This window comes from Amblyomma mixtum, chromosome 2 (assembly GCF_055824585.1).
Source record: "Amblyomma mixtum isolate Tamu chromosome 2, ASM5582458v1, whole genome shotgun sequence".
In the NCBI taxonomy this organism is placed as follows: Eukaryota; Metazoa; Arthropoda; class Arachnida; order Ixodida; family Ixodidae; genus Amblyomma; species Amblyomma mixtum.
The window spans coordinates 45428998-45455765 of record NC_143013.1 but is presented as its reverse complement, the minus strand read 5'-3'; the positions used below and the strand labels follow the sequence as shown (position 1 = coordinate 45455765).

Genomic DNA, 26768 nt, shown 5'->3' with positions numbered 1-26768 from the left:
ATGCTAGCACGATGTGTATTTTGACAGTCCAGTGAGCAATACAACAGCGCTAGGGAACACTTAGTGCAAAGGTCTAAGTTAGCCCTTGAACATGATGGCATACACTTTTTTTAGTTGGTTATAGTTGGTCAGTACAGAAGCATCTGCAAGTAGGGTAAGACCATAAACCCATATATTTTCAGTAGCTTGATATGCTGTTGGGCTGAAAAGTACACAAGGTAATAAAAAATATACAATGCAATCACTATTTGCACATGCTAATATCACAGTTGTACAAGTCGCCTATAACCAACATCATATTAATTACCCTAGCTGTGTAGCCAGGTGTGTGCTTAGATACTTCACATTAAATCATCTTAAACATCAGGAAACCTTAACTCAATACAAATTCATATCTAAACAAAAATGCAGATCAAGTCAAGGTTGCCTCTTACACCATGAAAAGTCGCTATGTGGCCCAGTTCAATGAGTATGTACAAAGCACCGCATGCTAGAAATAAATAACAAGATTACAAAGTTTATCACGTACGTGACGTGAAGTCCCTCAACAACCAGTGCCACTTGTTGTGATAAATGGGCAAACAATAATTATCGTTGACTAGAAAGCTTGCATTAAAGCGTGTTTACCCAAGCCACATCAGCAAAGTCGATGACTCAAAACCATTCAAGTTCGCTAAAGCCAATATACTAAATTTTTGGATAATAAAATTTGCAGACATCTCATGCCAGGCATTCAGAATTCCCTGTCCGTTACACAAACATAATGTTGGTCACACTTCAAACCTGTTTAAAGATTATTTTGGGACACTACATTATGAAAAAAAAAAAGTGGTGTTCAGCATTTTCAATGGCATCATGATATTAAAGCATGAGGCTTCAGTTATGCTGTGATAGGTAGCAGCATAACTATATTACATTTTATGAAGGTTAGTGAAATAACAATCCACTTATCTGAATACTTAAAAGTTTTGAGTTTGGCAGCACAGCAGTTCGCAAAACTTCATGTCTAAGTAATGCGATTAAATTCTCAATGCGACACTATATGAATGATGTTAAAAGTGATGAAGCTGGGCACTCAACACCGTTTGCTCTGCCTATGCGGCATGGGTATGGGAAAGGCACTACCCGTACAGTGCCCTTGCCTTTGGTCCACAGCAAGGAGGGACTCTGCAAGAAGCAGAGAGCAGATGCCATGCAGATGCAAAGCCATGATATCAGGTAGCAGCAAGTCATTCCAAGCAATGCCCAGTGCACCACATGAATCTTTTGCTAAACACAACAACTGCAAGAAAAATTTGTGCACGCAACCTAAAACAACCCAACCAGTATCGCCACTGCTGCTGGTTGACTAACAACCGGTATAGCTTGATGTGGCTCACCACAAAGGCCTTCTTCCTTTGTGTGACTTATGGTGCCAGTTCACGTGAGCTGGCAACTACATTAAAAAATCACAATGAGCAGAGCAACCGAAAAACCATAATACGGTATCCAAATTCATAATAAAATAGCACAAAAGACGACGGACCATCGTCTTTTGCACTGTTTTATTATGAATCCATACCAACTAGCCCAACTCAATGTTTTGCTGAACGGTATACAAAGGTTCACCAAGGTGGACTATTAAAGCTATACAGCTTCCATGCTGCAAGAATGACAAAAGATAGGGGATTTCAATTATACGCCCTTATGCTTCCTTCCCGTAACCAAGCACCCATGCAGGTCCATTAATGGTGCAAGTGTACCATTTTCTCTAAGGAATTAAAATGGTACAAATATATATGAAAGTATAAAAAACTAAACCCACCATTACAACCTATACATTTCTAAAAACACCAGATTGTATGTGAAGGCTGCTTTAAAGTCCCTTGCCAAAAAGCAAACAATAAAAAATGGCCTACTCAACAAGACACTAAAAGGCAAAAGAAAGACCTTAAGTTGCAAACAATGTCACTTTGTATATTCCTGGCATTTTGATGCTCAGAAACTTGTAGAACAACTCTCTGTACAAATTACCTATCAAATGTGCCTTTTGTAAGTTGGTAAACACAGACTGCAACTACCTGACATGAGAATAATTACTGACTTCTGCAGCATCCTCCTGTGACTGAATGACCACCAAACTATACTCTTTTTCAAATGGGACAGGAGCAGGAACACAACACACCTGCAAAAGAGCTGTCGTGACATGCCTTTTGAAAAAGTGATATTAAGCATGAAATGCTTTTAGCTCCCGTTGTCGGCAGTGTGGTGACGTCACGCCGAGACCGAGAGCCATCATCCGGGCTCTGAAACGAGAACATCCGGGCACCGCACGAGACTTAACGAGATTTAACGAGACTCTCTAAGCCCTCCTACGCGACCGGCATGCAAGCGCCGGTTGGTCTCCAAACGAGTCACAAAAAATAACTGCTGCCAGTGCCTTCTCAATGTTTATCAAGATATCAGTCGAGCTGTGCGTTCCTAATGCACGGAATTATAATTTCCTATTTCTAATAACGCATGCAAAAAGCACATAAATGCCACGATACACTTCATTGTCATACGTGATCTCTTAAAGCAAAGCCGCGCAGGCGCACAGGGGCCCGGGGGAGAAGCGCTGCGTTCAAAGGGCAAGGTTCAAAGGGCAAGGCATCGCGCTTAACGGGTGGTGGCGTTCCTTCCACCGAGATGGCAGAGAATTACTGCGCCATTTCCTTTCCTCAGTTCAAATGGCAAGGCATCGTTCCTCCTTTCCTGTAGGTGTGGTTCGGGTGTCCACCGAGATGACATTAGGCCCGTAAACATTTCATGCTTACTCTACTCTCGGTTACGGGAGAGACAGAGATTTTTTTTCGCAAGAATACCACCCCCGTGTTCCATTGCTTTCCCTTTTTGTCTTCCTCTCATACATGTAAGTTAAAAAGATAATGCCTGAAGCAGCTGCTGCACAGCCGCAACAACCACACACAAACTTAACATCTGTGTTAGTAGAGACATACTACATGCAGAACCAACAAACCACACAGCTAACAAAGGAAGCTCCCCTTCTGAATAAATTTCCTTTTTCTGTCCCTGCACTAGGTGCACAGCCAGATACCACTTGACAACTGGTCTGCACAAAACCTTTGGTAATGCGAACATGCACACAGTTGGATTTCCCATCTTCAGCAGCTACTGTCCCTCTCCAGGAATGCCCTCATGGCACATACAACTGTCTTTAAATGTCACACCTAGAAACCAGAAGCAGCTGCCAGCAGGTCCATAGCTGACAGTTCGGCTTTGCCGCCCATGTCAGCCACGTCCGCTCTTCCAGGCACAGTGGACTGGTGCTGCTGCTGCTGTAGGGGCAGGGTCTCCCCCGACCCCTGTAGGACCCGCTTCTCACTTCCCGCTCTTGCACTGGATGAAGAGGCTGCTGAAGTGGGCGGAAGGGGGGCCTCGCTCTGCAAACATGGAAACGGCATGCTCAGCAGTGCTCGATACAGTGACAGCACAGCTGACAGCAGCCCCTGTGTTATTAACAGCACAGAGAGAGTATGTGCAGAGAAAAGAAAGAAAGGACACAAAACTAAGCAAGAAGCATGCAGTGGTTACGCAGTTGGTTGCTGACATCAGAATGGCCCCTGGAGACAGATGAGACAGAAGCAAGGCAAGAAGGTGGTTGACAGGAAACATTTCTTGAAAAGGCACACACACAGGACAGTGACCAAACAAACAATGACTGCCACTTGTGATCCCCATGACACTATGCAGCACCACAAAGACTTTAAACAACAGAAAGCTAGAGCCTCGAAAAAGCTCAGTTGTGACAGGCAACTGCAACAACTTCAGTTTTAAAAGTGGTGGGTATGGCACTGAGTAGAGCAGAACATTGGGCCAGTTGGTTTAGCGACATATATTCAGGAAACTTATCAGCACAGCAGTGCAAGGCCCATTCAGTTCACCCCCAGAGCCAGCTAACACATTTAACAATGCCATACCGTTTTGACAGAGTTCTGAGCACCTCCAACATTCTCTTCACTCTCATTCTTGGAATGAAGCTTGATATGCTGCATGATAAAAAAGAAGAAGAAGAAAAGGTGTTTTCACTTTTACCAAACACAAGCTAGAGCAATCAAGAATAAAACATTAAACAGCGAGAAAGATTAGGGCAAAGAAGAGGCAACAACAGAAACGACAGGCAAAGCGCTTGTCCTGTCGTTTCAGCTGTTGCCTCATCGTCGCTCTCATTTTTTACGCTGTTTAATGTTTCATACACTAGCCCAGACCAAGATATTAATCAAGAACGCTCCATTTTAAAGAACCTAGTGACCAAGCTCGTTTGTTCCACAGAATACATGATTAAAGAGACAGTGAAGAGAAATATCAACATAAAAAAAGAAGCTACATTAGGCCAACGGATTACCCTTGGGGACACTGCTGGCTTTTTTTTTTCCCGAAGAGATTATTATGCTCTAAGAAAATCCTAAAGCAAATGAAATCCCCAATTTCATCTCCTGTTTGCACCCCCATGAAACACAGATAACATTACATCATTTTTATAATGTGTCTCTTTCCAGGGTCTTTGTTGGATCAGAGAAAACAACCAAATGCAAAACTGCTTGACCAACTAATCAAAAAACCTGCCACCATAATACTTACCAACAGATGGCCACCCTTCATGCTAGGAAGCAGACTTCCCAAGTCATCACCGCCTCACCATTTTGAAAAAGTGAATGATCCTGAGGCTTGCACTTTTTAAGTTGGTGTGTACAACGGCTTCACGCGGGCTGAACAGGTAGCAATTAAAGTGGGTGACACTTCACGTTCTTATATCCCAGCAGCACTAGCTACGCTGCTTTCTTGTTTCGGCAGCACCACCTGTGCCGACAGTGTAGCATGTGAAAGCAATGCACCAGTCATGGCTGGTGAAGAATTCAAATGAACAGACAAACTTGTCAGAATTCTTGAGGGGTATTTCTACAGTCTCACTTTTACACAGTTGTCCAGCCTACCCAAACTTTTTGGCTTCAGTAAGAGTCACATTTTCAACACTGAGGCACCAACTTCTCAGTGCAGTTGGAACAAACCGATCCTTCTCTTTAGGCCTACAAGCGGTAGAATTGTCGCTCTAAATAAAAAATAAAGCAAAATTATCGCTCATACGTTTTATTATAAGTGAGATGAGACAAAGTGAAAGCTTGGTGACCCATGCATGGCCACAGAGCGAACTGAAAACAGCAGTAACGACGACAAATCCAGTCCAAAGCAAGGGATCTTGCTTCGAAGGGCGCCACCATTTTGTAAATGATATTTTAGAGTATGAAAGAGCCACACATGCTAAATTCTGAAAATAGCGTTTGACATGAGCAAACTAAGAAGCACGTCAAATTTATCCTGGCACTACATTCTGCAAGGTCAGAACATCGCCTCTGCACCCATCACAGCTTTGGTACTGCTCCAAGGAACTACTGAGATGGAGCATAAGCATATGCAGTGTAGACTAGAAAGAACCCGCTCAATTCACAGACCAAAATGAAAACCAAACACACAATCAGTTTGTAAGCTGCATACAAGATGCTCCATGCTCTTTTGTGATGCAACGCTGACTACACCATCTGTGAACTCTTATCTCTCCAGTACAATCAGCAGTTGAATGTTTGGTTTAGTTTAGTTTATGGGGGTTTAATGTCCCAAAGTGAGTAAAGCAGAAATTTGGGCAAGTTGGTACGTATTCATTTTTGAAACAGCGCAACAAAGACGGGACGTGGAAACTGAGGGGTAAAGACAAACAGGCGCTGACTAACAACTGGGTTTATTGAAAAAAACACGCAAATATATAGACAGAGTTAGGAAAGATTAATCGCCACCATAGTCAACTCATGCCACATGTGACGCCAGATACCCAATCTCCCCTTCGGAAAGGGCGACCCATGGACTTCTCGGGTCATCTTATCACTATGGCGGAACACGATGTTGGTGTTCCGCCATAGTGATAAGATGACCCCATAGTGATAAGATGACCCCATAGTGATAAGATGACCCCATAGTGATAAGATGACCCCATAGTGATAAGATGACCCCATAGTGATAAGATGACCCCATAGTGATAAGATGACCGGAGAAGTTATTGAAGCTTTTCTTATACGTGAGAAGGGCGCAACGTGCATTAGTTGCCCATCGGTCACCCTTTCTGAAGGGGAGATTGGGTATCTGGCGTCACATGTGGCATGAGTTGACTATGGTGGCGATTAATCTTTCCTAACTCTGTCTATATATTTGCGTGTTTTTTTCAATAAACCCAGTTGTTAGTCAGCGCCTGTTTGTCTTTACCGCTCAGTTTCCACGTCCCATCTTTGTTGCGCTGTTTCAAAAATGAATCCCAAAGTGACTCAGGCTATGAGGAGTGTCGTAGTGAAGGGCTCCAGAAATTTAGATCATCTGGGATTCTTTAACGTGCACTGACGTCACACAGTACACGGGCCTCTAGAATTTCGCCTCCATTGAAATTCTACCACCGCAGCCAGGATCGAACCTGCGTCTCTCGGGTCAGCAGCTGAGCACCACAACCACTGAGTCACCATTGTGGCCGCCAGTTGGATTGAATGGTGAGAAGACATGCATGCACAGCATCTGTCCCATGTGTACATTTTTTAAAGGCTCACATCTACATTTTTGCCTTCAGGATGGTCAACAGCAACAATTTTCAAATTAGACATTTCCAGGTTCGCCGAATGCGAAGAAATCACCTCTCTATGATGTCCCTATAGCAAGACTGTCATGCAAAAACAAGAGTGCCTTTGCATGGCCTCAGCTGTTAAAGTGCAAGAAATATAAGTAGAGAGTACCTCATTTTCGTTAAATGATATGAAGAAGTGAATATGTTCACCACACAATGCGCAATATTAAATGGCATTCAATTTCAAAATTTTTGCTCCCAGAGGTCTTTCAGGTTCTTAACATAACAGCTCAGATTTTGTAACATGCTGAAAGAAGGGCTAGTTAATCTTGACACATTTTAAAAGTTAGAAAAAATAAATAAAATTTTTCTTCTTACAATGTAGGTAAAAAATAGATTACACCGGCACTGATATCATCCACATTTTCATGGCTGGTGCTACACGCCTGATGCAACACCCTCACTGCGAGCCAACAAGATTATCAGAGATAAGTTTATTACATGAATGAATTAAAGAGAGAAAAAGCCACTGTGACCAAGGAAAGCATACAGAACTGCACTGTCCTGACTGAAAGCAGACATTTCCTTTTTTCATTTCTATCAGCAAAAGTGGACCAATACCAAAAAGGCAGCACACAACTGCAGAGGACAAAATCCATGATTTCCTGAACACACTCTGACTGCCTTTCATTTTCCTCCTTCAAGGCTACATGTTATGGATAGCTGGTTTGTCATCTCATTGCATGAAACAGTGCATGTGCAACACAAAGAAGAAAAGGATAATGGAAGCACCCCTGTTGCCCTCTCCACTCTTTTTCAGCACATGTGCCATTTCAAATTTGTGTATGATATGCTAATTAGGTACAGTAGCAAGGTAGGATGCCACTTTTAGAGGCGTCTACTGTTTGACTGAGTAAACGTTTCTTTGGCCTTCAGCGTGTGGCCTTGCTCTTAGTATGCGTGAGCCTCATCTGACGCCAAACTCTGAGCCACCATGCATGTCTGTTCATACATGCACAGATTCACATGCATAGACATACATATGTGCACGTGGAAACGCACACGCACAATTGTTACCCCATCAGTGTGCATGTATGTCATGAGTAATAACCAGAACCAACCTTGTAGCATGCCGACATCTCGGCAAACGTCTTGTCGCAGTATTTGCACTCAAAAGGCTTGATGCCGTAGTGCCGGTTGGTGTGCTCGTTGAGAGACTGCTGCCGGGTGAACTTCTTGCCACACAGGGTGCAGCCATAGGGGCGCTCGCCCGTGTGTGTTCGTTCATGACGCAGCATGTCGGCTGAAAGTGCAAGAGGAACGCCACAAGCCTCTTAGGTTTGAAACGACAGTGCCCACTGAACAAGGAACGGTTGAGATGCTCAACTTAAAACTTTACTCTTGGTGCCACTGATTATTGCTTAAAGGTGCACTGAAGAGGATTCTGAACTTGTCTTTTTGCCGCGGGAACTCGATCTACACGTTCCTAGCATTCTTAGAAACTGCAACTTATTGCCCTGTATGGCCGATTTCTCTAATTAAATCGAATTAACGTCCGGCTCCCGCCCTTTTTTTTTAATTCTGCCTCGTACGATGGGCGGAGTCGACCAACGCGTGAAGTTCCTTTCAGCCAGCTCCGTGGAGGCTTTGCTCTCGCTTTATTTTGTTTTTCAGGTTTCCATGAATAAATAGTTTCATTCACAGATAATATAGCCGCAAAATAAGCCCGCAGAAATAAAAATATGCGCGGACTATTTGCTACTACAGACTACTACGTATTACTCCACCGATGGCAGAGCGGCAAGCCGCCACGGGACTGGGTGAAAGGCACTCCACGCGTTGGTCGACTCCGCCCACCGTACGAGGCAGAATTAAAAAAAAAAAAAGGGCGGGAGCCGGCCGTTAATTCGATTTAATTTGGGAAATCAGCCATACAGGGAAATAAGTCGCAGTTTCTAAGAATGCTCGGAACGTGTAGATCGAGTTCCCGCGGCAAAAAGACAAGTTCAGATTCCTCTTCAGTGCACCTTTAACTCTTTAAGGCGCTTTGTAGTACACAATTGGGTACACAGCAAACACAGCTTTTTTCTGAGAGCAGGCTGCATATAGCAGTGACTTTATCGCTTCAGTCAAACCTAGCATCCTTCTTGTCACAAATAGATGATTTTTAGTTCCATATCGTGAATGCAATATATGCTATACTATCCTTATACTATCTTATCGTATACCAGAGTTCCTAAACAAACATCCTTTTATCAGACAAATCCTAGAAGAGAGTACTGCAACCATTGCTTTTAAGAACACTCTTCTTGATTATTTACTGTCACTGCAAACTTAGATTGATAGCGTTTTTTGAATGATTTAAATTCTGTTGTGCATATTTGCTTGTCTTTTAAGTTCTTAGACTTGTGCTTTATGCCGTTTTAAGAAACATGTTAAAGAAGTTTGCCTTTTTTCAGAATGCCTTTTTACTTGTATAATGTGCTCTTTTAAGTAAGATGTTAAAGTTGTCTTTGAAGCTTTCGCTGTGTGCTGTGCCAGTGCTCTTACTGCATTGTCTGAACAAATGTCAACTTCTGGGAGTTGTAGGGCGCTTTTTCAGGCATATCACTGCCTTTTCGCCATTCTCCCACACATTTGTACCCGTCTAAATAAGTTTCATATCTTAATGTTTCACAAAACAGTGAGCTGGTTAGCATCTCGTCTGCCATCGTTATGCAGAAAGATTTTGCCGCAAATGAAAGCATAGACTCTTTTTGCTAGTTTTGGTCATAATGTGCATCTTCGAAACGGTAAGTGGGTCTACTTTCCTTTGGATGCTTACTTGACAAATCTGGACATTTTGATGTTCCTGTTTTTAGCCAGTCTGACACACTGTACTGAATTTTGTACATCCTTGTAAAAACTTACCTGCCAGTCTTTCATGCTGGAAAAGTAACACATTCCATTTCTTCAGGCCTGAATATGCTATCTAGCGGAAAAATAATTGTTTTCGATCAAAACAAAAAATGGCGCCTGAAAGGGTTAAATTACCAAGTAAAGCACAATCCAAGACAAAATTATTAGTTCAATCCTGGCCCTGGGATCATGAAAAGAAGGTAAATAAGGGGGCCTGCAACCTAACAAGGGGTTAATTTTCCGGGCTTGATGGTAGCGGATCAAAGATGGTCACTCAGCATGCTGTCGCAAAACGCCTGCGCACACTCTCGACTTCTTCCTTGTCATTGTCAACTAGTCCCACAAGGCTGGTGCTGATTTTCATCGCCACATTACATGCAAAAGAGGGCTTGCCATCGCAGAAATCATTTTTATTGTTGGGGGCAAGTTTTTCTTTCTGATGAAAAATGACAGCATTTCTTCTCTCCTCTCTGAGTTGCAGCAATCAGGCTGAGCAGCAAGGGAGTGCAGCCTCAATTCTAAGGAATTCACTGCATGGATAGATGAAGGCACACAAGAAGGGACACACACCTAATGAGAATTTCTTTTTACAGAGGCAGGAGAAGTGCCAGTATTGGTATCTGCCTCTGTGTGCATGTGCTACACTGCCCGCTACATCAGTAGGCCAAGAAGCATCACTAGGTGAATTAGATTAGTGGAAAAAATATTGCATTGCATTGCGTTCTCTTTTTCCTTGAGGGGAAATCGCCAGCAGAACTGTCGCAGCAGTGCTTTTAAAGAAGGTGCCTACCCTTGGTGAGGAACCGAGAGGGGCAGAGGGTGCAGGAGTACCGTCGCAGCCCCTGGTGTCGCTGCATGTGTAGGCGTAGCTGGGAGCGCTGGCGAAAGGCCTTGCCACAGTGCTCACACAGGTGTGCCTTGTGGCCCAGGTGCACCGCCATGTGCGTCTGCAGCACCCCCGACTGAGCAAAGCGCCGCTGGCATACCTGGCACCTGGTTCAGCGGGCAGACAGTATACTACCAGCCACAAAGCCACTGTACACTGAGGTAGGTTACCTCACCTCAAAGTATTCAACAGTCAGTGAAAGAAAATCAGAGCAACCTCTTTCAGCACTCACTGGTAGGGCTTCTCGCCCGTGTGCCTTCGCATGTGGGCCACCAGCGTCTTCTTCTCCGTGAAACACTGCTCGCAGTGGCTACACTTCCAGGGCTTGACACCCGTGTGGGTCTTCACATGCCGCTTGAGGTTGCCCCTCGTTGAGAAGCTGGCACTACACTCGCCACAGGCATATGGCTTTTCCCCAGAGTGAGATCGCTGGTGGACTGCGTCACCAAACACATTTCATGTCAACTCTGAGCAACCTCACACACACTCCTGCAGTCTCCGAGCAATGATCATCCACTCCAATATCATCGGAACACCAGTGGGTAAATGTGTGCGATCCATGACTTACAATCTCTTCCAAATAACCTCTCACTGAAAAGCCACAGCTCATGCCACTGCACGCCATAGGACATCTTTCACGATTTGTGCTTCGTGCTCACTAGCAGACTGCATTTGCTGATGCCCGCACTGTAATGGCAAAGAGGCAAATTGTACCTAACATAACCAATGACTGCAACTGTCCCAGTAACCAATACTACACTGGCACACTGCTTCAGCAATCTCTGTGGGCCAAAAAGGAAGGCTAAATCTGAATGAAGCTTACTCAAAAGATGAAGTCTAGTTCTCATGAGCACATGTATGAACTGGCTTTGACAATAAAGGTAATTTCTTTGTTGAAAATGAATCTCATAGTGCATTCCGTACTTCCACACTCATAACAGCCACAGCCATGAATCGCTTTGGCCAGGTAATTGTGCTCCCTGTCCAGCCCGGCTGCCACTCTAAACACTTCCAGTTTGTAAACACGCTTCGGGTAATAAAGCTGCCACTGAGGCCGCAGTGCCCTCCTGCTGAGTAAAAAAGCGACTTCAAAGCTCACGTGTGCCAGCCCCACCTAGATGACACTCTTGCGTGAGACATACAATGGCAACATCAACTAACCCCAAAGAAGTTCTCCCATGCACCATGAAATACAATCTTGGTGCTGCCCACTGTTAGGGAAGCGAATAAAGCAAGCTAAATATACTAGGCATACCTCACTTTATCTACGTGCACTAACATACCGTATTATGCGTTTTTGTCGTAAAGACTTTCAAAATTTTTCTTACCTCAACCGCTGACTCATTTGGGGTGAAACTGCACACAGAGCTTGCGTATTATGGTAAATTTTGTATCGTAGCAAGTTTTACAACGGTACTTACTTAGTTGAGCCTTGCATGATGCAAAAGCGTAATCCTCTGCGTCGAGATCGGAGTACTGAAAACCAAAACACTGAGTTTTTGCTGAAGGGCGGCAGTAGCGCCATCTGTCTTCTGCAGTGGAAAGCGTCAAAAGGCGCCAAGGCAAGCGTTGCAAGGAGCGCAGGCCCTTTGAATACGCCATTCCGGCCTTTTCGTCTGCTTCAACTGAGGCGCTTCGAACATTTTCGGCCAACTGAGCGGAAAAAATGCCAGAATCAACTATTTTAACGAGGCTTTCCCATTAAAAGAATATTATTTGACGTCTTTTTTTCGTCCAATGATTTTATTCAATTCAGCTTATATCGTCTGCTTTCGTGGCTCTCCTAAAGCGTTGGAGGACGACGTCGCGAAGTCCTGAGCTGTGTTTTTCTTGTTTAATTTCGTTGTGGAAGACAGATGGCGCCACTGCCGCCCTTCAGCAAAAACTCGGTGTTTTGGTTTTCGGTACTCTGATTTTGACGCAGAGGATTGCACTTTTGCATCATGCACGGCTCAACTAAGTAAGTACCGTTGTAAAACTTGCTACGATACAAAAGTTACCATAATACGCAAGCTCTGTGTGCAGTTTCACCGCAAACGAGCCAGCGGTTGAGGTAAAAAAAAATTTGAAAGTCTTTACGATAAAAATGCACAATACGGTATGTTAACTGGACACCTCACAGTAAAAGCTAGCACCATAAAAAATTGGGGCAAGACACAGGAAGCGTGCAGATCTTTGCAGCCAGCAGATGTCCCCACCACTGACTGATGCTGAGCCATTCAATGAGTTAGCAACACTGTTTTTGCAAAAAACAGAGTTTTAGTTCATCTGTGAGACCTCAATTCAATTCAGTGAGATGAGACTGAATGGGAAGCACTTACCAATTAGGTTGTTTTTTGTAGAAAAACAAGCACTGCACTCTGTACATGCAAATGGCTTTTCATGAGTCCACATGTGGGCTGCAAAGAAAAGAGGAAAAGAGGAAACTACAGTCTCAACTACCACCTTTCAGCACAAGGAACAAAAATGATGGCTAGCACTTATCCTCATTCGCAGTTGCCAGGTTTACAATAAGCAGGCTGCATGCAAATGAGGACCTTCAGTCTTAACTTCAGGGTTGCTTCACAGGAGCACAAGGGCCTGTACCACTGCTTCGGCTCATGGCTTAAATTTCTCTTTTGTGCCGGTGAGCGCAGCAGACAGGCACAGCCATGTACTTTCTGTACTTCCATTCTCAGAGGCACAAATTGCATGAAAACCAGACACAACATCCACTACGGTTTTTTTTATAGACAAAGATAACAGCCTTCTTTGTGCAAGGTAGACTGTGACCCATGCAACTTACTGCCAGTGCTTCCTGCAGCCTTATGCCACTCATAGTATGGCCATAACGTGTGAAAGATTTCACTGCACATCACGTTTTTTTTAGAAGTGTTACCTGAGGGAAGCAAACAAAAAACACTTGCTTGTCAATGAAGAATTGTTTGGCAGCTCTTTCAGGCAGATTTTGCACTGCTTGTCTTTCCCTTCCCTGGCTTTCTTAGGTCGCTTCCTGGTCTGAATCACTATCACTTCAGTTGTCTCAACATTCTGGAACCCAACCACCAGGCTATCATTACTGGGAGAAGCACAAGCAACAGGGGCAAAGCAAAGGGAGGAAAGAAATTTTCACCAATTGCAAGGACAGAAAACAAAAAATACTGCTAGCTGACATCATAATCACTAGTGACGAATGTATTTTCATTTAGTAGAAGAGTCAGCTATCATGAAGAGAAGTCCCTCCGAAAGACTCAGACACAAAAATGCATAAGCATAGAAAACATAAACCATTACCACGAAACGCTATGGCATGCCACTTAAATTTCATATTGAGCCAGCATTGCGCTGAATTTTAAACATCAGGGTCAATTTGCAGCCTTCCAGGGCATACATGCTATGCACAACTAAAAGACTAGTCAGAATAGGGTATCAGCTAAAGGGAGAACACAGAACTTCTACAATTTCATCTTACATTAGCTGTTTGTAGTTAATAGCTTATCAGCTCTGCAAGCACCTCACCTGAGCACCTTGCAAGCGGCCATCTGGTGTTGAAAGATCAGTATGGCCTGGCTCACTGAAAACTGCTGCTCCTACAACCCTCTTGCTGCCTAGAGTAGCATTTCTTTTGATGTAGCCTTTCGCGGCAGCCTTCTTTGCAGAAGCACGTCTTTTCCTTTGAGGCTTTGCTTTGGGCGTATATTCCAGGCAAGACTGCCACTCTTCAGACTCATCCTTATGCTCTTGAAAGCTTGCTGTCTTTCCACCTATCTGGGAGTACAATAAGAAAGCAGCAAAACATGCAAAAAAGCTGATCACATGTAGGTTTCCCATAAAGCCATTACTAGTGGTCACACTTTTGTAAATGAGCCTCCATATATGAATTCTAGGCAGCTGAACTACTGCACTGTCCTATTTGCAGTTTCTCCTAAAGGTGCCAAGAGTGGCCAACCAATGACGAAACATGAAAACAAAAAAAAAGAAAATTGAAGGAAATGCGCTCGTGGACACTTGAGGAGGAGCACTGGGTCCATAGGGTCCATACGGTACAACGTTGTCTGCTACACTGTGGTGTGTGTAAGCGCTGGATAAGGAGGGCACGAGCATTGGGGAGCAAGTACAGTGTGCCACTGCCTATGATCACGAACACTAAGGACACCTGCTGGAGTAAAGGGTAGGTGCGTGAGCCTGTCGTAGCAACGGAGATAGAGCTGTGGAAGACCAACGCAGTGGCCATGCCAGCTCTCAGACTGTACACTACACTCAGGAAAGAGATTGTACAGGAGCGCTTCTTCGACAACTTCCTCGGCAGTGCCCTACTCTTCAAGGCTTGGGCAGGGGTGCTACGTACGAAGAAGTGGCAAGCATGAATTCCCAGCCAGGACAATGCGGACATCACGTGTGGGATGTACAGGCGGGAAGAGGAAATGATTGAACATGTTGTTCTGCATGTCGATCACTCCATCCCTGCCAATGGGGTGGCTGTGCCCTGTTGCAAGCACTGTGTTCCGAATTTGCACAACTGACAGAAGGCAGTGGGGCTGGCAGTGAGGTGAGCGAACAAGAAGCCATTTCCAAGGCCACGGCAGTCTGGTACATTCCAGGGCCGGAATGTACCTGAGAGATTCTGAGTTTCCTCTAGATATGTTCATCCCCGCTGGTTGTAAGGTTTTAAATTTGTGGATTGGGAACGCCTCTCTACATTTTCTATCCCTTGCAGGTTTAAAGCCTGACCAAAGAATGAACAGTTTAAGTTCATCTAAGTTGTGTCCACATTGGTTAAAAAGTTCGGGGCATTGTTCCGCATCCAGTGTCCACGTGCTGTGGGCTCTAAGAGCAATAGAATTAAGGATGGCCGCATCAGTTTGGTGAACATGTGTTGAAGATGTGTTAGAGGCTGCAGGTAAATTAGGAATCAAGTCTTTCATATTTTCAGTGAAGTATTATTTAATACGTATCATTCAAGACACTAGCCATCATCCAAGACACTATAAGCAAGATATATTTGTAGGACAGGCAACGCATCTGAGAAGAATATGTACTGACGATGATGACTATTTGAAACATCTTCACTCACTAAAAATCACCCTAACTGACAGGAACCATCATCAGAACTCCCTTAATAATGCTCTCCAACGAGCAACCACTCTAAAACGAGGTGAGGCACTTAACATACAGCACAAATAAAAAGCAGCCTCTTGCATTAACGAAATACTCAAATGTGCCTTCCGAACATAAACAATATTCTGTAGAAATGCCACCCTATTTTAAATGGCAACGATCATCTCAAGAAAATATTTCTCGACGCATCAAGGTTAACATACAGACGCAACACAAACCTGAGAGATATTCTAACACTAGGCTCGATAAAAACCCCTGCCGACAGTAAGCTCATGCTCTTGACCTAAATGCAACACTACTGCTAGAAACACGGCAATTGACTTCATCTTTGATATAAAGACTAGCTTTAATTGCACATCGTCTGATGTTATCTACATGCTTCAATGCTCCTCTTGACAGAAACAAATATCACAGAAACCAGGCAATCAAGGAGCGCCAGACTAAATGGTCATTGAGCTGACACAGCAAGGAAAGTACAGAAGCAGTGTCGGAACATTTTAATCAACAAGGTCACTGTTCATTCTTCAGTCAGGCTTTATCCGCAAGAGATAGAAAGTACAGAGGGAATTCTTAACCCACAAATTTAAAACCTTGCAACCAGCAGGGATCAACATGTCCAATGGAAACTTAGAATCTCTTGGGTACATACCGGCAGTAGCGTAATTCTTTAAAAAGGTCCTGCACAAGCCAGAGCATTTCCCAGTACTTCATAACGCTGCTTTATTGTTTCTTTCACACTATCCCTCCACCCCGACCTGTCCTTTCCCTCCCTTTTTCCCCCATCTCTTCATTCAATTTATCCTTCTACTTTTACCTTATGCCCTGCACCTCCTGCTATCATTTCTCAGGAACCCTTGGCTTCCACATTCCTTACCCCACACTTCTCCCTTTCGTGCTTTCTCTGAACTCGCCCCCATTTTCTCGTTTTCCTGCAATTTCCTTCTTTTTTTTTTGCCCTCAATATTTCGCTCCACCATGCTTTTTAATTTCTTTATCCGACTTTTTCTGGTCAACGAAGCCAGTCATACCAAGCCACCTGTTGTAGCTGGACACATTCAAGCTCACGTTCGCTATCTCTCCACGCTCCACTTGGCCGGATTCCTTTCTGCAGAGCTGGCCTTTTTCTTTCAGAGTTTTGCAGGTCAACCCTTTAGCAGCCATTGATGCCTGGACAAGACCCACCCTCCCCATCCTAACACCCTTCCCACTTCATGCCCTCCTCCCCCTCCCGGGCCTTCCTCCTCGGAGTGAAGACCCTCTTTAAATCCCGCCAGTGACGAACGCTTTATCCAGAAGAAGACAAGTCCTCTTGCCAAAACACTGGCAAGTGCACGCCCTGAAGTTTTCCCTCTCTTGTTCACTTTGTGATTGTCAAGAATCATCTGTCTACCCTCTCTCTACCATGAATGACAAATGAAGGTCAGCCATAGGTATGATTCAACAGAGCCTGGGAGTGGGCAGCAGGTGCACAGCTGTCATTGCTTCACCCCAGGAGGGGCAAAGAAGGGTCTGGGGGCTGCTTCAACTCTTTCGTTACCATGCCACAATGTATTGATCACCGGTGATCGATGGATTCAAAGCGCGATTACAATGCGATCGAGGCCACTGAGGAGTTGTTGTCCCATCCAGTGGGCTGTTTAGATACCTTACATTAGTTTCCTGATAGTTTGTACGTTTGTATTTTTCCTGCAAGACGCCAATTTTTGAAACGCCCTTGAAGTTCAGGTTTCGCCAAAGAGCGTTCCCAGAATGACGTCATCTGCAGGAATGGTGCAAACTCGGAAAAATCTCGCTTCACATGATTCTGCTGCATCTGCGGCAGATTTTTTCAATGTATCAAGTAGCAGTCACTTTGACGATGATATTGCATCATCGGATTTTGATCCCGATGAAAAAATTGTGCTGCCTCAGCATGAAGCACGGGCACCTGTCTGTCCGTAGGGTTCATTTTCCACTCCTTGACTTCTTGACTGCTTGTTCGTTCCTGGAACCGGTTTACATACCACAGTGACGTCATCAAAGATATTTCTGGTTCCTGCAGTGTCTCATCATCATATGAGCAAGGTTTACTACGGTCTGCCCAAAACAGAATCAACTTCCGACCCAGCATAAATCAGGGCACTGACCCAAAATTGATGCTCCGTCAGCACAAAGTTGTTAGCGAAAGCTGTGGATGTGTTCCAACTGGTCCTAAATCATCCGAAACACCTTCCGAAATAGTTTCTTGTGAAATCAAAGCACTGTAGAGCCTACTCAAGCAGTCTGCAGCCAAACCACATTATAACGAACACAGATGTTGCGAATTATTGGCTGTATCGAACTCCCCTAAATATTTTCCACAAGCACATGCATCTCGTATTTTATATATAGAACGCGGGTTGCCATAAAATGGATATATCGAACAGCCGAGCGCAAAGCTGTGCCCACTCGGATAGCTGACTACACGGATGACTAGTGGTGGCGCAGCAAGCATTCATGCCACTGTTCACACTTTATGTCACATTTGTCAACAGCACCACAGAAGAGACAGTGGCAAGAACAGCTGGTACCCAGGAGGTCAGCACCCATTTGCACCTCTTGCACCCATTGATAGTGCCTCAGAACCAGCGACATGGTTGGTTGTTGTAGCTTTCCAGCAGACCTCCTCCACTCCTGTCAATTGTTGTGGAGCAAAGGGGGTGAAAACGGCGGTAGCTTTCTGTCTGGTGTTCGTCTTTTTTAACGACATCTCTGTAATGCGAGAAAGCCACCCTAGCTGGCATTTGAGCTTGCACCGCTGCATGCTTCTGTACTTACTGTGGAAACCAACGAAATGATGTTTGCCACTTGATTTCTGTGGCCTCCGCAATCGCCACAAGCGGTTTCGAAATGTGCTAAAGCTAAGGAAAAGGTCTGTCACATTTGCCGTTCCTTCGCTGATTAAACTTTACATCGCCAGCATCAGCTTCTGCCGAAATTTTAATACAAATTTCAGCTGTAGTGAACTATTTTAAGACTTTTTAACTATTCGCTATGATGAGGTTTCACTGAATTACCTTTTTTAATTTCATGTGAGTACATCATCACTTTTGCTATAGCAGATATACTTTTTGTATTACTCCATTTTTTTGGCTCTTTCTAAGCTCGAACTGATAATTTTGAGAAATATATTTAGCAAGCTATATTTTGATATATTAGATTTCAGTTTTAAAACTTTTGGCGTGGAGTGAAAAATTTACATCAAGGACAGTCCGAAAAAGGCCTTTTTTTTTTATGTGGTGTGAGAAAAAAATTTTCATTGCAAAGGTTTTTTGGTTATAATTTAAAACTTTTAGTAGCAAGTTTATAAACAAATCTAAAACATTTTGTAAGTTCCAGAATGTTTTTAATATTTTTTCTGCACAAGATATTGTCTTGTCAATTCAATTTCTTGATAGATTTCATATCTTTTTGTGTTCGTCGATTTTTCTGTAATGTTCACATAAAGCACTGAATAAATGTCATCAGAAAGCACATTACACTGCTATCACTTTCATGTATATAGCTTTTTTTTACACCTCACATATTTTGCAGGAAAAAATCATGTCTGAAACCTATCAAGAACAGTCATTTTGCCCGTGGTAACGAAAGTGTTAAAGGTGCACTGAAGAGGAATCTGAACTCGTCTTTTTGCCGCGGGAACTCAATCTACACGTTCCGAGCATTCTTAGAAACTTCGATTTATTGCCTGTGTGGCCGATTTCCCTAATTAAATCGGATTAACATCCGGCTCCCGCCCTTTTTTTTTAATTCTCCCTCGTACGATGGGCGGAGTCGACCAACGCGGGGAGTGCCTTTCACCCAGTCCCATGGCGGCTTGCCGCTCTGCCATCGGCGGAGTAATACATAGTAGTCCGTAGAAGCAAATAGTCCGCGCGTATTTTTATTTCTGCGGGCTTATTTTGCGGTTATATTATCTGCAAATGAAACTATTTATTCACGGAAACCTAAAAAACAAAATGAAGCGAAAGCAAAGCCTCCACAGAGCTGGCTGAAGGGCACTCCACGCGTCGGTCGACTCCACCCACCGTACGAGGGAGAATTAAAAAAGAAAGGCGGGAGCCGGACGTTAATTCGATTTAATTAGGGAAATCGGCCACACAGGGCAATAAGTCGCAGTTTCTAAGAATGCTCGGAACGTGTAGATCGAGTTCCCGTGGCAAAAAGACGAGTTCAGATTCCTCTTCAGTGCACCTTTAAGCTGCTGCCTCCACACATCAAACCAATGAAAGGACAACTACACTTTGTTAAATCAGTTATGGCTCATGAGAACAGCCATTGTCTTGCACCACTGCTCTGCTGATATGGTTAATGACAAAGTCAGCTTGCCAAAACAGTTCGACCCTCAGAGCAGCTTGACACAATAAGAACTCCAGGGATACTGCCAGCTGTTAACAGAAAGAGCAATAACAGGGATCCTTTTTACTTTTTTCTGTGGTTTGCTCAGCCAGGACCTGACAAGCCTACATTACAATTCAAAAATTAATTTTTTCTTTCCTTGCAGTCACACCAAAAGCATGTGTGTAGCTTGTCAGTCATGTCACATGAAATAGGGAAAACAAATAATCAAGTAACACATCATGTGACGAAGACAAAGGTAGGTTTATGGTTTATGAGGGTTTAATGCCCCAAAGCGACTCAGGCTATGAGGGACGCCGCAGTGAAGGGCTACGGAAATTTTAACCCCCTGGGCTTCTTTAACGTGCATTGACATCGCACAGCACACGGGCCTCTAGAATTTCACCATCATTGAAATTCGATCGCCGTAGCCGGGATCGAACCCACATCTTTTGGGTCAGCAGCAGAGAGCCATAACCACTGAGCTACCGTAGCAGCTGACAAAGGTAGGGAAATGAAGTGCTCGTAATGACATAGATATTAAGGAAGCCAAGTCATCGAAACCAAGGAAAGCATAGGGATTTTTTTTTTAAATCTGTGACGTTGATTACTGGTAGATTAGTAGTGTACGCACTTAATGGCTGAAAATTCATAGCAGCGGACATAGAGTATTCTGAACAGTGAGTGTCACATGGAACGTGGTCGAACAGTGAGCGCGGCAGCTGAGTAAGAACCCTCTTATTCATACTGTCGGCAGAGGCCAAGGCAGGAGTTGCAGTTTTGCAAACACACAAACTTTCAGACCTATATATCTGCATGTGACATACAACAAAAACAGACAAATTACAAACTCTTTGAACATTAGCAATTCTTGCATGTAAGTGACAGCACATGATATGACAAAATGCTGGGATAAACAAATGTAAACACACAAACAAATATTTGAAATGTGCACAAATCATCAGCAGGTCCCACTCACAAACTTTAAAGAAAAAGAAACAGAGAAGAAACACACACAGAATACTTAGAGCATGAGATGTATTAAGGCTGGTATGCAAAATATTTTTATGCAGAGCTAAAGTACTAAAATTAACATTATGAATAAACCCTATACTTAAGCTCTTCAGAGTTTTTGAATCTGGCAGCACACTCTTTTAATACTACCCGTAGCAATGCACAAAACATCACTAACTCAAGCAGCATTGGCCTTGAGACTACAGCCAAAATTGGCTGCATAGTTGTGCCCAACAAACATGAAATTTGATGCTCAATGGTGAAATCAATGCTTAAAGACACTGCATGAAACAGAGGTACAGCCAGGGGCAGATGCAGGGGGTGAGAGCACCCAAAGAGAAATTTTACGTTAGAAAACAATGCTAAAGCCAAACTTTTGGACAAAAGAGTAGATTCAAATGGGACAATACCCCACCAAGCCGCCCCCCCACCCCGCCAAGAGCGACCCATAAATCTGCCCCAGGGTACAGCTCCCTAATTGTTTATTTTACGATATCACATTAGCATCGACCAGATGGTTGTTCAGCATCCCATGAAGGACCCCTGTGGTGAAACACAATGAACACGGCAGACCAGCTGAGCAGACAATGCTGAACCTGGCTAGCATTCTCTGTGCATACTCGTAATTCCCATATGCTGAACCACTGCAGTCCTTCATGGGAGGCTGACCTCTGCTCATGATATTACTGAGAAACTGGAGAGGTGTACAATACAAAAAGAGAAGACAATTGGAAAATGCACCATCAGAGATTCACAACATGCAAATACCTGAAGGACACTCTCGTAGTCTTGTTGTGGCAGAACCCCCGAGACATGGCTCTGCTGGGGTGCAGCATTAAAAGAAGCTGGGTCATCAGCTGCCTGGGTAGAAGTGAGGAGAACAGCCGAGTCCTTAGGCAGTGACTCTGGGGTCACGCCGAGGCTTTCATGCTCCAGCGGAACAGCTCCGAAATTTGCTTGTGTAGGTGGCTGGGTGGGCCCCACTTGCTCCAGCTCAGCAGACAATGCCAACAGTTCTTCTTGGTGTCCTTCTGAAGCATCAGCTACATCAAATCCTTCGATAGCTTCTGAAAGCACCAAAACATTCACAGGATGCCATGACTCCAATGACACGGCCAACAGAAACGAGATTCCTGTAAATGACAAAGCTTAGGTCAAACCATTTTACGGCAGCAAACTGCCCTAGCTTATCCTCTGAATGTGATGACCTAGCTTCCAGCAGTAACAAGAGAGTCATTAACTGCTGTCTACAAACATAACAATGATAAGAAAAGTATGCAAAAAAATGCGTTTTCCAAGGGTATTCAAATTCATACTGCACCCTAGGAAATCTGAAGTGTTCTCAGGAGACCAGCAAACGGTTAAAAATATAAAAATTAACAGAACAGAGATTTGCTGTCTGTGTTCTTCAAAAAGCAGATGCATAACAGGTTACAGCAGTTTGTGCATGGAGTTCAATGACATCCTCATGCCTTGGCTTGCTCACTCACACATCCGCATCGTACCACATGCCTCGTGTTTTCCTTCTGTTGACTTTATGCATTGTATTCTTTTAAGCGCCAGATATGAATGCGATATCAAATTTTTCAGTTATTCAAATAAGGCGTGCAATCTTATGAGCCTCAGGGAACCGCTATGTCTTACAAAAGGTTCTAAGGGACCCCACATGCACTGGCTTCAATATCTTTCTGCCTGATATGCAGGCACAAAAGCGTATACATTAATGGCCCTGAGTGCCCAAATCCAATCAATAATGACTGGTTGTGCAGTGAAACAGTCTGCTATGAGCAATCACAATATTATCAGACTAAAAATAAGGTGGGTAATGGAAGTTGGGGGTTAAGGCATGCATGGGTTTAGGTGCTTGGGGAAACCAGAAAGCACTCCAAAGAACCCAAGGGTTCCAAGAACCAAGTCTGAAAACACCTGATTTAGATGCCTGTAGCACATCCAATCAGCCAAACCCACCATGTGTAGACTGTGCCAAGTTATATGAAGGCACAGATAAGCAACAGTTGGGCTATTGGCTATTAAGTTCATCACTTGCAACTGTGCACCTCTGCCATACCACCATTCACTGCTTTACAGCCGCAAGCTATCCCAATCAAGCGCTTCTAATATCACAGACCAGCCTTTCTGTAAATGTCAAAGCCTACATATGATGTCAAAAGCATTTAGAAGTATGCTGAAGATGTACTACAACCTGGACAGTTAAATGTAAGTAGAAGCCTGCAAGCCTCAAACGTGGGAACAATACATAACAACCTTCAACAGCATGAAATGGATATTACCTTGGTACTAACCCCACACAAGTACATGCTGTAAATTAGGGACAATTTCACTTCTAAAAACTGTACAAACTCTGGGCAGCTGCATTTGCTAATAGCCATTTGCCCAACTCTAAAGTACATATTATAATGCCTGAAATCCACAGGATGTAGTAAGTATTCCTCACCTGTGTACAAGTTTTCAGATCTATATGCATGAGTTTCCATGTATGGTTGCGACATCTTTGCTTGCGATTCTTGGTCATCTAGAGTGGCCTTCAAGCACAATGGATGAAGTGTTAAGCTAGCAAAACAAACAAAGTGGAACAGCAGCATTCCAAGCTAAGCCTGGCACTATGGGCATTTACTAGCATCACAAAGAAAGCATGGAAAAAAACATATTCTGAATATCATGAAAAAGAGGTCAGAATTGGGCATTATTTGTAGTGCTGTGTAACTATTTCAGATAATACACTTGCCCACATGAGCAATAAAAAATTGGAGGCAACACTTAAGCTCTGCTGTAAGGGTATGACGTTAAGGGTACGACGTTAATAGCGTTAATCGGTCAGTGCCCATATATGCATAATTAAACATTCTCTGCCTAACATTCATAGATCCCTGGGAGTATCATACCACTTCTGGCACAGTGGTTAAGCGATACGCCAATGCCCTGCCACGGCACGTGCTGCCAAAGGGGGGCTTGCGCGACCCAGGCTGCTCTTCCCGAGCAACCTCTCGCAACCAGTCATTAATTTAACTGCCACCAGCCACAGCATACAGTTTTCGATGATGCCACAAGGTTATGTTACCTAGGTGGCACACCTGCCTCCTAAGTTGCTTCTCTGGGTATTTTTTGTAGATTTTTTGCTCATCTTCGCCTAAATCTTGACCTACTCGAGCACTTCGTAGTGTTTCCTGGCCATGCTGTAGCAGCAAAATTCAATGCACAGCCTAGCAGTTGGGAAAAAACAGCCACCATATCCAAATTTAATGTATGATATTCCAGCAATGCCAGAGCACCAATTGAACAAGTCCTCACTGTGCAGATGATAAATTTGCCAAGCTATATTAATGCTGGCAGAGTTTAAACTGACCCGCAACGGTGGCTCAGTGGCTGTGCAATTCGTCTGCTGATCCCAAGGCAACAAATTTGATCCCGACCGCAGCAACTATATTTTGGTGGAGGTGAAATATAAACGTGTCCTTGTGCTGTGCAATGTCATGTTGAAGAACCCTAGATAGTCTAAATTAATCCGAAGCCCTTGACTACGACGTCCCTCATAGTCATTGTGTCACTTTGGCATGTTAAACATTACAATTAACAATTTACAGATTAAACTGACTGCTCCTAGCCAGGAACAGCACATGCGTATTAAAGATTTTTAGCTACGGCACACCGCACAGCCTAGATGATTACTTTGTCGCCTCTACTTGCAGATCAAGATTCCGAGAGCAGCTTCATACCACACTGATGTCTTCACTGTGCATGTTGAGAGCCAGTGCATTGATGTCAGCAGCACTATCATTCACGATCTGCTGTAATCTCTCTGAGACAACATTCCAAAACTGCACAGCTTTGAGCTTTTCTTCAGCCACCATGTCTGGAACCAAAGCTACGGATTCTTCAATCTGAAATAAAAGTTGGTGAGTAAGCACTCAGCGCTGCTGCCACAGGAGGATGAAACGTCTTCGGTAAGATTGCTAATTTACAAAAAAAAAAAAAAAAACGTAGCGGATGCTAAAGCCACTTCACTCTATAGAGGTCATGCAACACACTTAAAAATTTTGCCGGGGGAAAAGGATGGCTGGCGGTTTAGCATTGTTAAACACGAAATATTGTGTGAGCATAGTTTTATGCAGGTGCACCCCCACACACGTATACTTCAAAGCGCGATTGAGGTGTCCAATGACCCAGGGAGCCAGTCATGCGCCTTTCCTTCCTCAAAATCGACGGAGTCTACAACGTTGTCAACGCCGACGCCAATGAACCCATGTGAACGCAGAGCCGCGCTTCTGCAACAACGCATATGGAAATGTATTTTATTTATGCTGTGCTCTTGGCGCAAAACCCACAAACATCGCAACATCTTCTCGGGGTTTACCCATCGGAATAGTGCTTTCGCACCATAAACTGCGCTTAAAATGTGACGTGTTATTGTAGAATATCAGTAGTATTGAAACAGCGACAACCCATGGCAGGAGGTTCATGTTTCGGGAGTTCGACGGCAACGTTTGAAAACGCGGATTTTTAGCGCGCGTCAAAGACCCAACTAAAGAAACCCTGTCGCTGATGCGTCTGATGCGCTCATCGCACTCATCGCGCGGGGCGACCAGGAAACCAGGAGCAACTAGTCCATATCCTTCCCATTACAGGACACCGATGTGGACATAGTGCGTCATGCAGTTTCGCCGCTATTTAATGCAATTAGTAAGACGCGTTCAATGGCGTCAGCTAGAACATTACATAAACCAAATCTAAATAGGCAAGTCAGCGTTTTGTTCCCACGTTCGCATCACTTGCGCTGTTTACAGCTTATGGACGGTAGCGGCCATCTCACTGAACATTGCTACCGATCACCTTGGAAAGCATGCACACACCAATGGTCTCTCTCTCTCTCTCACCTTTGCTTTGAACGCAAGGAGCAAAGACGATGCTCGTTGTACTGCCATATCGAGCACGCCGAGCACGGCTTATGTGTTTTTCGGCAGTTTAGAAGTGTGATTTTTAGTGCCGTATTTCAGACCAGCGATGCCTCCGCCATTAGATAGAGTTAATCCCCCTAGCGGTTTGCCCTTGGATCGGCACTGAAAATGTCGCAGCTGCCAAGCATGTGTGGGATTCTGCAGTTTGTTTGCGTCGTGTGAGAGTTGGTTGTGAGCAGTTTTCGTTACGTTATCACCGGAACGCGGCACTTGAATTGTGCCTGGAGTTGTGTGGTTTGACTGTTTTCGTCCGCTTGAGACAGCCATGTCAACAATGGCGAAGTTCTGCCTCGCGGGCTCCGTCGCGGTGTCTGCAGGAATTGTTTTCTATGTCCACTACAGGCAAGAAGTCGAACGCAGTCAGCTTCACGAAGGTGTGATCAAGGACTTGGAGAGGCAAAGGATGCGACAGATAGAGAACATCACTATTCTGCAGAAGCAAAGAGACTTGGAAAAGCAACTGTCTCGAAACGACTAACCGTGCTACTTTTGCTCAACTAGTGAAATATAGTCCAGTGAGCACGAAATGGCATCGAGGACAGTTACGAGTGCATAACGAGTTTGTTTATTGTCAACAATCATCAATACAGCAAAACAGGATTTAGGCGTTTTTCAGTTTTCACAGCAGAAACGAAACGATTCACTCAACGGATGGTTTTAATTCTTGCTGCAGATACACCACAATTATCGTTCCCTTCAAATGCAGTGCATAACATGGCGATGCTGGCTAGCGCACTATTCTCGCATAGTTGCAAGCTCTGAACACAAATGCAAGTGGAACGCTCAAGCTCTTGCTAGTCGCAGCTTGCAGGTTGTGCCTAGGTGCTGTGGAGCACCTCACTTGCATGTGTGACCAAAGATAAGTCATTTACATCGTAATAAATATGAAACGTAACAAGTGCACATA

The 26768-nt window shown here is 44.1% G+C and overlaps 2 protein-coding genes across 4 annotated transcripts; one reads left to right on the top strand and one right to left on the bottom strand.

Annotated features, from left to right (window-relative positions):
• Window positions 1-26072, bottom strand: LOC149359203 (uncharacterized). 3 transcript variants are annotated; one of them, XM_089571471.1, is made up of 13 exons: window positions 25781-26072; window positions 24623-24787; window positions 23344-23431; window positions 21657-21955; window positions 13920-14168; window positions 13328-13451; window positions 12743-12820; window positions 10654-10858; window positions 10326-10528; window positions 7759-7940; window positions 3960-4028; window positions 3210-3422; window positions 1-1167 (listed from the first exon to the last, which is right to left on the bottom strand). In XM_089571471.1, the coding sequence occupies exons 1-12, from the start codon at window positions 25826-25828 to the stop codon at window positions 3210-3212; spliced, it is 1923 nt and encodes a 640-aa protein (XP_089427597.1). In that variant the 5' UTR covers window positions 25829-26072; the 3' UTR covers window positions 1-1167. The 3 variants fall into 3 exon arrangements, with proteins under 3 accessions (XP_089427597.1, XP_089427596.1, XP_089427598.1); XM_089571470.1 differs by having other exon boundaries at window positions 1-3422; window positions 25781-26071; XM_089571472.1 differs by lacking the exon at window positions 3960-4028 and having other exon boundaries at window positions 1-3422.
• Window positions 25746-26768, top strand: LOC149359202 (uncharacterized). Its single transcript, XM_089571475.1, has one exon. The coding sequence runs from the start codon at window positions 26127-26129 to the stop codon at window positions 26337-26339; it is 213 nt and encodes a 70-aa protein (XP_089427601.1). The 5' UTR covers window positions 25746-26126; the 3' UTR covers window positions 26340-26768.